This window comes from Serinus canaria, chromosome 11 (genome assembly GCF_022539315.1).
Source record: "Serinus canaria isolate serCan28SL12 chromosome 11, serCan2020, whole genome shotgun sequence".
Taxonomy (NCBI): Eukaryota; Metazoa; Chordata; class Aves; order Passeriformes; family Fringillidae; genus Serinus; species Serinus canaria.
Window position 1 is genome coordinate 14,572,822 of NC_066325.1, and position 10,896 is coordinate 14,583,717.

A 10,896-nucleotide genomic window follows, 5' to 3' on the forward strand; every position below is an offset into this window, starting at 1 on the left:
ACCACCTGTTGTGGCAGCTCCTTTTGCCAGCCAGCAAAGGGCTTTAGTCTCATTTCTAAGAGCAAAGAGGGCACAGACCCACAGCCTCATTTGGAGAAGGGAGCACCGTGGCCTTTCCTTCCCTCCATATCACCCAGCCTTCGCAGCATCACTCCCCATGGACCAGCACAGCTCATCCCCCGGCTGTTTTGGATCACCAAACCCCCCTGTGATGGGAGAGGTGGCCCTGCAGAGCTCCCAGCCGCGTCCCTCGGCTCCATGGCCGCCACTTACCGCCGCAGGCTCAGCACTGCCTCCCTGGGAAGCCACCCTGGGACGCGTGGGCTCCCTTGGCCACTGCAGCTCGCCACTGCCCCCCAAGCCACCCCAATCGGCTCAGGGCTCTGCGGGATTAGCCCTGTGCTGCCTGCAAATGGGATTACTGGCACTCAGCTGTCCTGAGTGCCCCGGCTCCCAGCAGCCTGCCTGAGGGTTTCGTGCAGGGTGCTGCAAAAAACCACCCCAAAATCAAACAGGTTTGAGCACCCTCAAAATCCCTGGAGCCACCAAAGGCATCCCAGGCACTCACCGGCAGCGCTGGGGGGAAGGCAGGCATCTCACCCATGGGCAGGGGGTGCAGGGATGTGCAGAGGAGCAGCAGTGGAGCTGCTGAAACCCCGTGGGTTGACACAAGGTGATGTGCCAAGGGTGCTCCACCCACAGCTCTGCCCCAGCTCCAGAGCAACCACAGCAAATCTGTGCTGGGCTGGGCTAAGCCTCCCCTTGCTGAGCCTGCCAATTGCTGCTTGATCCGTTTACCTCCAGCCCTGCACGACTGCCAGCCTTTCCCACTGCCCCTAATCTTGGCCACAATGACACCCTGGAATCCAGGTGCCAGCATGGCTTCTGTGGCCCATGCCCAGCCTGTTTCTGCATGCCCAGAGCTCCCTGACCAGCTTCCTCCTTCCCTGACTCCATGGCTGTCTCCGTCCTGGTGGGCAACAAGTACCCATCCTGCCTGGCCCCAGCAGCTCTGTAGCAGGCTCTTATCCTGCTATCACAGGATGGGGCATGCAAAACAAACCTTGTTTGAACAGTTGAATGTGGGGCTGGGATTCCAGAGCACAACATGCAGCAGCTTCTGCCCCCTGAACAGCTGCTCCCTTCTGGCAGGAAGAGACTCCTGCCTGCTCCTGCCCTGAAGCTCCCAGGGAGGAGATTTGCCCTGGGGAGGGATCGTTCCAATTCTAGCAGGGGTAAAACCACCCAGCATACTCTGCTTGTGTTTGCTTTCAGCCCTTGGGAGCCTGCTCGTATCCTGCATCTTCTGGTTATCAGGAAGATGAACCATTAATTCTACTTCAAAAAAGTTCAGGGAAAGAAAAAAAACATGAAAAAACCCAACCAGAGCCAGATAGATGCACAAAGACAGATGAGGAGGCAGTGCTTGGCACATGGCCTCCACTCCAGAAACCTTACACACCCACAGGAAGGTATAAATAACTATAAATTTATTAGTAAAGCAAAACCATTTGACACTCACACAGAAGAGCGGGATGTGTTATTACAATATATATACACACATACATGGAGTATCATCTTAGAAACACATGGAGAGCAGTGTTAAAGGCACTGCAAGCCACACAAACCTCAGCAACCTTGGCTGTGACTTCCAACAGCCCTGGGAACGCTGTCGGAGTCGTGAGCACAGGTTGGGAGGTGCCCAAGATCTCCCAGACCACGAAGTCCCTCAGATCCACGGCTTGGAGGCACTCAGAAACAAGCCCATGGTCCAGCTGCCACCTGTGCTCCTGCTCTCCCAGGCATCCCAGGCACGCTGTGAGAGAAGCATCTTCACATCCAGAAAATGCCAGGGGCAGCTGCCAGGAGATGCTGCGGAGGAAGCTGGGGAGAGCTGGGTGCTCACCTGGGCCTGGGGGGAGCTGCAGCCCCAAACCTCACTGGCCTGCCCTTACTGAATCTCAGCATCTCACCTGCATGCACAGGAACCTTCCCACAGGTGAACTCACCACCCAATGGAGAAAGAGTCCAACTCTGAAGTATAACAAGAGGGGTTTGCCTATTTTTAATGGTCAGGCTTCAGCTGCAGCCTGGAGTTGATGGTAAATAGCCAAGGGAAGCGCAGAAAGTGTTCTCCTACCTCCTCTTCTCCCTGCAAGGGCAGGCTTGAGTGCCCAGAAATGGTCCCAAAACTGTCAGAGGATGCTTTCCCCTTTGTCCCCCAGTCCAGCACATGGGCCCCAAGGCCAGAGTGTGAACATATTCCCACCTAGACTGCAGAGATGGCATCTGCTCACCAGAGAGCTGGCACGGCCTCCTGAGCATCCCCACGGCCCCAGGGAGAGCTGTGGTCCCTGGCACAGCTAACTCAGCTCAGCTGCCTGCTTGATGCACACAGCTGCTCCACAGCACTCCCAGGGGAACCAACTGCACTGCCTGAGCCCACCCCAGTGCCAGGACATCTCCCAGGAATGTCTGACAGTCCTTCACTGACCTAATCCCCAGCCTTGGAGATGGAAATGGCTGCTCCCACCCCAGTCCCCATTTCCTACAGCTCTGCTCTGGCTCTTGGTCCTGGCTTAGATTCACTTGTCAGAGCATGGGCAGGATCCCATGCCAAGCTGCCAGGTGACAGGCATTGCCCATGCCCAGTGAAATGGATGGCCTGCTGTGGGGAAGGACCAGAAGCACCCACTGGATTCCAGCAAGACTCAGGTCCTGAACACCTGATCTCACCGCCAGTAGTTTGGTACCACCAGGATCCAGCCTCAGCCTGGGAAAGGAGTTTGGCAGCCTGGGAAAGGAGTTTGGGGCTGGGGACAGCAGAGGGAGGTGGGAAGGAAGGAAGGGACTTCAGAATCAGTATGGAAGAAGGAATAAAAAACAAACCACTGCTTACAAATAAAGAACTGAACAAAGAAAAGAAGCCGAGAATGTCTTTTAAAAATATAAGCTGTGGAAGGGAAGGGGCTGAGACAGCTAAAGGCATCCTGTAGGTAGGGTCAGGGGTTACAGACTACCTTTTCCTGGACCCAGGAAGGCAGAGGAACAGCAGCCCTAGAGAGCAGGACTTATGTCCTGGAGAACACCCACACAACCTCTGCCCAACCTAACCCTCCTCTCCGCCTACTCAGACTGCCTGCCAAGGAGAACCACCCTTTGGGAGGGACCCCCCTCTACCCAGCCCCTCAGCATCCTCAGGTGGGCTGCCAGCAACATTTTGAACTGCCTCGAGCACTTGCCATGGGGCTGATGGCACACCAGCTCCAGCACAGAAACTCTCTGGGGTGCTGCAGGGCAGTGAGGAATGCCAGAGGCCAGGCGGAGGCTGGAGCCTGAAAGTTGCTTGAAATAAACACCAGAAGTGAAGTGCAACAGGTACAGAGTAGAGACATGGTTTACTCCCCAACAGGCTTTGGCCCCAGCTGCTCTTTGGTTTGAAAAGGAAACGCCAGCAGTAAGCAGAGAGCCCTGAGTGTGATGCCCCAGGGACACCAGCTCCCAGGGCAGCCTGTGCCTCCCCATACAGCAGCACAGCGCTCCTGACACTCCTGTGCCTCCTGCTACTTCCACCTCCTCCCACCTCACTGGACACAACACAACCTAAAGGCACAGCAATGGACATGGACCTGCTTGCCCACCCCTGTAGGCATCACTGCTGCTTCCAACTGGAAAATGCTCCTATAAAAATATACCAAAAGCTCTCTGTGGCCACTCAGTGCCCACCCCACACAGCAAGCTCCAGCTGCATGTTCTCCATGGGCTTCAGCTGGATTTGGGCTCTTGCAGGGCAGCAAATGAAACAAGAGACTGAGTCACCGTGGACTCAGAGCCAGGCCTAATAATGATGTTCTAATCCTGCACCATGATGTTTTTGAACCTGGAGGCACCTATTCACCAGCTGATGACCTGGACCTGGGCTCATCCCTGCCAAGCTCCCCACAGCATCCCCTCTCTCCCTGGCATGGGGTCCCATGCACACAGCCCTGATGAATCTTTCTGCCCAGGGCACTGCTTGGCCAGTGCCACACCCTAGGCAGAGCCATAGCTCCTCACTTGGCTATCCAGGGCTTTCCCAGCTGCTCAGCAGAAGAGAAACACCCCCCAACACTCTCAGTGTCCAGCTGCACCAAGGGGACAGGATCTGGCAGCCCCATGGCTCTGCATAGTGTGGAGCTGTGTCTGGGGCTCAGCACCACCCTCCTCTGCTCCAAGTGCCAGGCAGTCACCCAGGCAGCCCCCCCAGGCTCCTGGGGAGGGAAGAGAGCAGGGCACAGCCAGCTCCAAACCCTCCTCTGATGCTCCAGGAAAAAAGAGCAGAGCCACAAGAGCCCATGGAGGCTGCAAGTGACTATCTCACACCCTCCTCCTGGCAAAGCTGAGCCTCTCTGCAAGCTCTGAGCCCTGGGCACTGATCCTGGCTGCCAGTGACCACTGAGCCCCTGGCAGCTCTGCTGGGCAAGAGCAGAGGAACCATGGCCCAAGGCAGGAACACAGCAAGGGTTCAGGTGGGTGCCACAGTCCTCATCTGGTCCCACATTTGAGTCTCCACCACCACCAAGCCCTTCTGTAAAGACAGGACTAGCCTTCCCTTGTTTGGACTCTCTTTTACTCCTACAGTAAAGCATACACTGAACTTACTACATATTAAACAGCAAAAACCAGTTACCTAGAACTAAAAGAGCTCTATAAAAATCCAAGTTATCACATCTTTTTTTTTTTTTTTAAAGATTCAGTATGACATCAAGTTAAACTATACAGTATTTTTAATGAATTTTAACAAACTGCTTTTTTTAAAAAAAAGGTAAAACAAAAAAAAGAGAAAAAAGAAACACAGATGGAAAACTTGGTAGGAAGTTCTACATCTTTGAGGCAGCACAAAGTAAGATAACCATCATGGGTCCCTCTTCCTTGGGCAGCAGAGAGCACAGTTTTAATAATCTTAAAGTTGCACATGAAGAAGACTCAGCCCCAGGATCTACCCTGTCACTGCCCTGTCCCAGCCCCTCAAAATGCACCCTGTTCTCCCCTCACCATGCTGGAAATGGAAAACTAAACCCTTTCTTCACCTTTCAGACAAGTGTCCCCCAACAGGGATGTAGGCCCAGTCCAACTCTCTGCAAGGTTAATCTGTGTACATTTGCCATGGACAGCAGTCATTAACTTTGTCCAAATCACTCGTGCAGCACATGGGAAGAACACCCTGGCTGCTGCTCCCTACAACCTCACAGGAGCACCAGCCAACACCAGAGATGAGCTGAGGCTGGCAGGGACCTCTGAAGACCCCCAGGTCCAACTCCTTACTTGCACAGGGTCAGCTACAGCAGGTTGTTCAGGACTACATCCAGCCAGGGTCTGAACATCTCCACACATGGACACTCAATATCTCCAAAGATGGAGGGGGAAGGCTGGGGAACAACCTAGTAGGCACATCTTCAACCTCCAAGGCATCTAACTGACATGTAATAGATCTCTTGGACATGAGATGCCAGCAAATTCCTACAGAGGAAAACACCTGAGGCTGCATCAACCTCGCTAGGGAAGATTTATTTTTAAGTGATGTTTACAAGAAGTGTGCAAAACCTGAAGAATACAGATGAGGTAAAGAAAGGTCAAAGGGGTAAAACAGGACTCCTGCAAGAGGGGAAAAAATAGATTTCTCCTTTACCCACTGCAGCTTTGCCCTCCCCATGGAGCTGAGCCTGCAGGCCCTAAAGGATTCTCCTGGCTCTGGTTCCTCCAGTAAATCAGACACCAAGCCCTTGGCACATGCTGTGGTTACTGCTGGCCATGGCAACACCTCTGCAGTTGTAGGTTATTGTAGTGTTCATCTCACTCCTTAGTGTTGGAGCTGTGACAGCCCATTGCCTGACCCTGCTGGAGGTACCACAGTCAGCCCAAGGGGTGCTCAAGGGGCTGGAGGCAAGGCAGGAGGAGGCCAAGTCCCTTGGGAAGCAGCTCTTGAATGAAGCTGGTAGCAGGGTATGAATGCTGTAACAGAATCATGGAACTGTTAGGGCTGGAAGGACCTCTGGAGATTATCTAGTCCAAGCCCCCTGCTAAGTTAGGGTCACCTAAAGCAGGTTACATAGAAATATGTCCAGGTGGGTTCTGAATGTCTCCAGAGAGGGAGAATCCACGACCTCCTCCCAGGCAGACTGTCCCAGTGCTCCTTGTCATGCTTTCTGGTGGCAGCTTCCTACAGCTCCCTGTGCAGCTGGCAGGGACAGGGGGCAGGCAGGCTCACTCAGAACCCCTGCAGAGTGTGACAGCCAGCCACTGCAAAAGCAGCAATGCCAAAGTGCTTTTTGGAGCTGTGAAGCCCCATGGCTTTTCCCTTTCAACACTCTAGAAGGAGGGAGAGCAGGGGAGGTTGGGGCAGTCAATCAACACTAACCATCTGAAATGATGCCCTCAACTGAGGCTGGACCAAGTTGGGAGACCGCAGCAGCAGAAACCTGCCATCTCTATGTCAAGCAGCACACCCTGGGAGAAGGGAAGGCTGGTTCTGCCTTGCTCCTAAACCCTCTCCAGAAGGAGAGTCACACAATCCTCCCCACCAACCCTGCCAGGCAGGACAGGGGAAAAAGGCTGCACACAAAGAGCTGGTGCCTGCAACAGACAGCTGAGCTCCCAGGACTGGAACTGTGGGTACAGCACAAACTACAGTCCAGGGAACACCAGGCATCTACAGGCATAGCTTTCTCTCTCTGCTTCCCTCCTTTCCTTTCCACCCCTTTGCGATGTCCATGTCGTCTGTTGCTACTTCGATACAGGTGGCATATTAACCACTGAGGCCAGAGGAAAGTTTACCTGCCCACACACCATGCCCCCCCTTTCCCCCACACTCCTTGGAGGTTGCCAACAACCGAGGAGGAGAGGGAAGGGAAGGCCGAGGCTCGGGAGCGTCCCATGCAAGCTGAAAGCCACGGCGGGGCGGGAGGCTCATGGCAAGCAGGCAGCCACCTGGTAGGCACCCTCGGCCGTGTGCTGCACGCTGTGCTCCTGCAGCAGGCCCAAGTCCAGGAACCGCTCCCCGCACCACATGCACTTGTACTGCTGCTCCCGGGCGTGCACGCTGTGGTGCTTGTTGAGGTGCTCGCGCTGCTTGAAGGCCTTCTCGCAGGAGGAGCACTTGTAGGGCTTCTCGCCCGTGTGCACGCGCCGGTGGCGCTGCAGGTCCGACGCGTACTTGAACCGCTTTTCACAGTCGGGGCACTTGAGGGGCTTCTCGCGGGCCGGGTCGCAGCGGTGCTGCACGAACTCCGAGGAGGAGAAGAAACGTCTCTCACAGAGTGTGCACTTGAGCGGCTTCTCGGCGCAGTGGGCCAGCTGGTGCTTCTGCAGGGCCGAGGCCCGCTTGTAGGACTTGTTGCACACCGCGCACTTGAAGGGCCGCTCCGCGTTCTGCACGCACTTGTGCCGCAGCAGTTCCGAGGACTGGTTGAAGCCTTTCTGGCACACGTTGCACTTGAAGAGGTTCTCTATGCCGTGCACGTGCTGGTGGTACACCAAGTGCGAGGGCTGCACAAAGCCCTTCTCGCACAGGTTGCACTTGAAGCGCTCCTCGGCCTTGTGCGTGCGGCGGTGGCGCATGAGCGCGTACTGCTGCTTGAAGCTCATCTGGCACAGGTCGCACTTGAAGGGCCGCTCCTCGCTGTGCGTGCGCTCGTGCTGCCGCAGGTCCGAGGGACGCTTGAAGGCCTTCTGGCACTCCCCGCAGCGGAAGGGCCGCTCCCCGCTGGGCGTGCAGGGGTGCTGCAGCAGCTCCGAGGATTCCTTGAAGTGCAGCTCGCAGACGTTGCACTTGAAGAGGTGCTCCCCCGAGTGCGCGTACATGTGGCGCACCAGGTGGGAGCGGTGCTTGAAGGTCTTCTCGCACACCGTGCACTTGTAGGGCCGCTCGGAGCTGTGCGTCCGTTTGTGGTGCACCAGGTGGGAGGACTGGCTGAAGCTCTTGTCGCACAGCGTGCACTTGTATGGCTTCTCACCCGTGTGGATACGCTCGTGCCGGGACAGCTCCGAGAGGTGCTTGAAGGTTTTCTGACAGATGGAGCAGCTGTAGGGCTTCTCCGAGGGGTCGAGAGGCTGTGAATGCTCTACCTCGGGAGGCTTGTAGGTCTTCTCACAGATAGAGCACTTCATGGCGTTGCCGTTGTGGACGTTGTGGTGCTGCGCCAGCGAGGTCAGGAGGGAGAAGCCCATCTTGCAAACCCCGCACACAAAGGGCTTCTGCTCCACCTGGATACACTGGTGTTCGAGGAGGTCAGTGGCCTGGTGGAAGATCTTCAGGCACTGGGTACACTGGAAAGAGCGGTCATGGCTTGGCAAGCACTGGTGCTCATGGGGGTTGGAGAGGTGGGCGAGGTCATGGCCACACACACCGCACTTGTGGGATGGCTCTCCAGCCTGGATAGGGGCGTGCTGGTGGTGCTGCAGTCCAGGGTCTGGCTGGAGCAGGATGCCGTACACGGCACAGCCCAGGGGGTTGTCAGCAGTGCTGGGAGGGATGGAGTGCTCTGGGAGGGCGGCTGCCCCAGCGTGGTGCTGCTGCGGTGGCGGCGGCTGCTGTGGTTGCTGCTGTTGCTGCTGCCAGCTTTCTGACATGCTTGGGAAAAAAAATGGGATTTTAGCAGTGATAGCTTCAGCTTCCCGGATGAAAGGGTTCAAGTAAAAGCAAGACCAAAAGATTCTGAGATCCTGATTCCCTGTAAATGATCCCCTCAAGTTGAGACCAGAAAATCCAGCCCACAGCCAGGATCCTGGGAAGAAAAGCGGCGAAGAGACTTCAGAGCCTCCTCCTTAGACCAGCACAGGTTCTTTATGGGCTGATTTGGTCTGGCTTTTCCTTCTTTTGGACAAAGGTACAGGAGGCAGAGGCAAGTGCCTTGAAGAGGAGAGGAGGGCCTTCTCCGTGCTGGCTGCGATGTGCTCACACCTGCGAGGGACACAGGATGCAACCCAGGAGCAGCTCTCCCTGCAGGAAAGAAGATAGCTCATGTCAGGTCATAGAAGAAACAAGGGCAATTCTTCATCAACCTTCCCCCATGGCTCTCTTTGAAAAATCTCCGGCATCCCTGCAAAGCTACCAGGAAGCCAATGTAGAACCAGAGCCCCACTTGCTGCTGTGCAAAGGGCATGGGACAAGGAGCTCTCAGCCTGGAAAGGGCTGGGCTCTGCTCGGTTGCAGCCAGGCACACATTTGCGTGTTGTGCTCTCACAAGAGGCAGCACAACTGCCCAGGGCCTGCTCAGCTCAGCCCTGAGTGGTCACTGGATCTCCAGCACTGCTGTGGCACTGTCCCAGAACTCAGTCTCTCTGCACAGGCTATGCACCAAACACTGTGCAATCAAAAAACTACTGGGTTAGATATTACACATCCTAACATGAAACAGCTCTGTGAAATGGTTCTGCTCTTCCTCCAGCCTGGATATCCAGCCCATTACCCAAGGGATGCATGCAAAGCATTTCCCCTTCTTTGGGCAGCACTTGTAGAATGGAAGAGCCAGGGAGCTCAGGAGAATACTTGCCCTCAGTGTTATCCTATCCCCAGACACAGGGATCACTCTGTGAAGATAAAAGTAGAGTTAAAGCAGTGGCTTAGCTGAACCTCCTACCAAACCATGTAATAAAAGTACACTGAAGCCAACCAACCTATGCCAGAGCTGCAGCCTGGCCTTGCTACAGAGCATCATCAGGCTCACTGAAAAGTGAGATGACCAATAAACCTAGCACCAGGTTTATTGGAAGAATAAGACCCACCAGCGAGCAGCAGACAGCAAGAGTGTCAACACACCTCAAGAGAGAAGAAGGTGCAAGCCCTGGTGAGCAGCAGCCACCAACACTCCTGGGCCTTGAGCCCCCGGGCTCATAAGAGCAACCCCATGTCTGTGTCAAACCACCTGCCCCCAGGGCAAGGAAATCCTTGGTCTACCACAAGAATATTTTTTATGTTTAAAACTATGCAATAAACAGCACCAGAGAATCCCACTCCCCAGCATCCCCACCTCCACCGGCACTCAGCTGAGACTGGGTTGAGCCCCACAGCTCAGGTAGTCCTGGACCCGCCTCTGACTGTGGGGACACTTCATTATTTTGTGCTCCAGCACAGTTTGGGGCAGCAAAGCCCCCATCGCAGCCCCGCCGGCACGCAGGATGCCTTCCTTCTACAGAGCTCACCTCGACGGAGCAAGGGCTCGCAGTGCCGGTACCTGCACCCGAGCTCGGCGGGACACCAAACTTCAGCCCAGCCCAGGTGCCACCCTCCCCCGCCAACTGTGGCAGGATGAACCCACCGGCGACGCACCCCGGACTAACGGGGAGGAAAGACTGTACCCCTCGCAGGGGAGAGCGATACCAACCTTGGCTTACCGAGGGCTCTGCGCGGGGACCCGCGTCGGCGCCAGCTCCAGCCTAACTCATCCCTCCGTGGGAGGTGGGAAGCGACAACCATTTAGGGAGCGCGGTCGGGAGCGCAGAGGTACTTTCAAACTGGCGAGGCGGCCTGCTCGGCATGGCCCGGCTGCTCCCGCCGGGCCCGGGCCGCCTCAGGGCCGCGGGGCGCGGGGGCGGCCAGGGGAGCTCACAGGCCACCAGCAACCGCCGCCGCCGCAGCCCGCGGCCAGGCCCGGCCCGCCGCTCGCCGCTCCCCATCGGGCGGCCCCGCTGGCAGCGCGGGGACGGCGCCCCGAGGCCCTCACCGCCGCCGCGCCGGGAGGCCCCGCGCTGGGCTCGGGTGCAGGGGGTCGCTGCCCGCCCGGGGCCGCCCCCGCCCCGGCGAGGCGCACACAAAGGGCGGCGGCGGCGGCCGGGCCGATCACCTACGGCGGGAGGAGGCCTCGCCGGCGGCAGGGCCGCGGCCTGCGCGCTGCGCCCGAGCCCCGCGCTGGCGTGGAG

General features: G+C 56.7%; 1 protein-coding gene across 2 annotated transcripts; it reads right to left on the minus strand.

Annotated features, from left to right (window-relative positions):
• Positions 1 to 1,473: 1,473 nt before the first annotated feature.
• On the minus strand, positions 1,474 to 10,516 carry ZNF319 (zinc finger protein 319). Of its 2 annotated transcripts, none has more exons than XM_009090736.4 (2): positions 10,372 to 10,516; positions 1,474 to 8,977 (listed from the first exon to the last, which is right to left on the minus strand). In XM_009090736.4, the coding sequence occupies exon 2, from the start codon at positions 8,605 to 8,607 to the stop codon at positions 6,946 to 6,948; it is 1,662 nt and encodes a 553-aa protein (XP_009088984.1). In that variant the 5' UTR covers positions 8,608 to 8,977; positions 10,372 to 10,516; the 3' UTR covers positions 1,474 to 6,945. The 2 variants fall into 2 exon arrangements, with proteins under 2 accessions (XP_009088984.1, XP_018770408.1); XM_018914863.3 differs by having other exon boundaries at positions 10,362 to 10,512.
• Positions 10,517 to 10,896: the final 380 nt, after the last annotated feature.

Bases quoted from the DNA above. Each gene is read 5' to 3' on its own strand.
- ZNF319 (XM_009090736.4), bottom strand. From the start codon at position 8,607: ATGTCAGAAAGCTGGCAGCAGCAACAGCAGCAACCACAGCAGCCGCCG.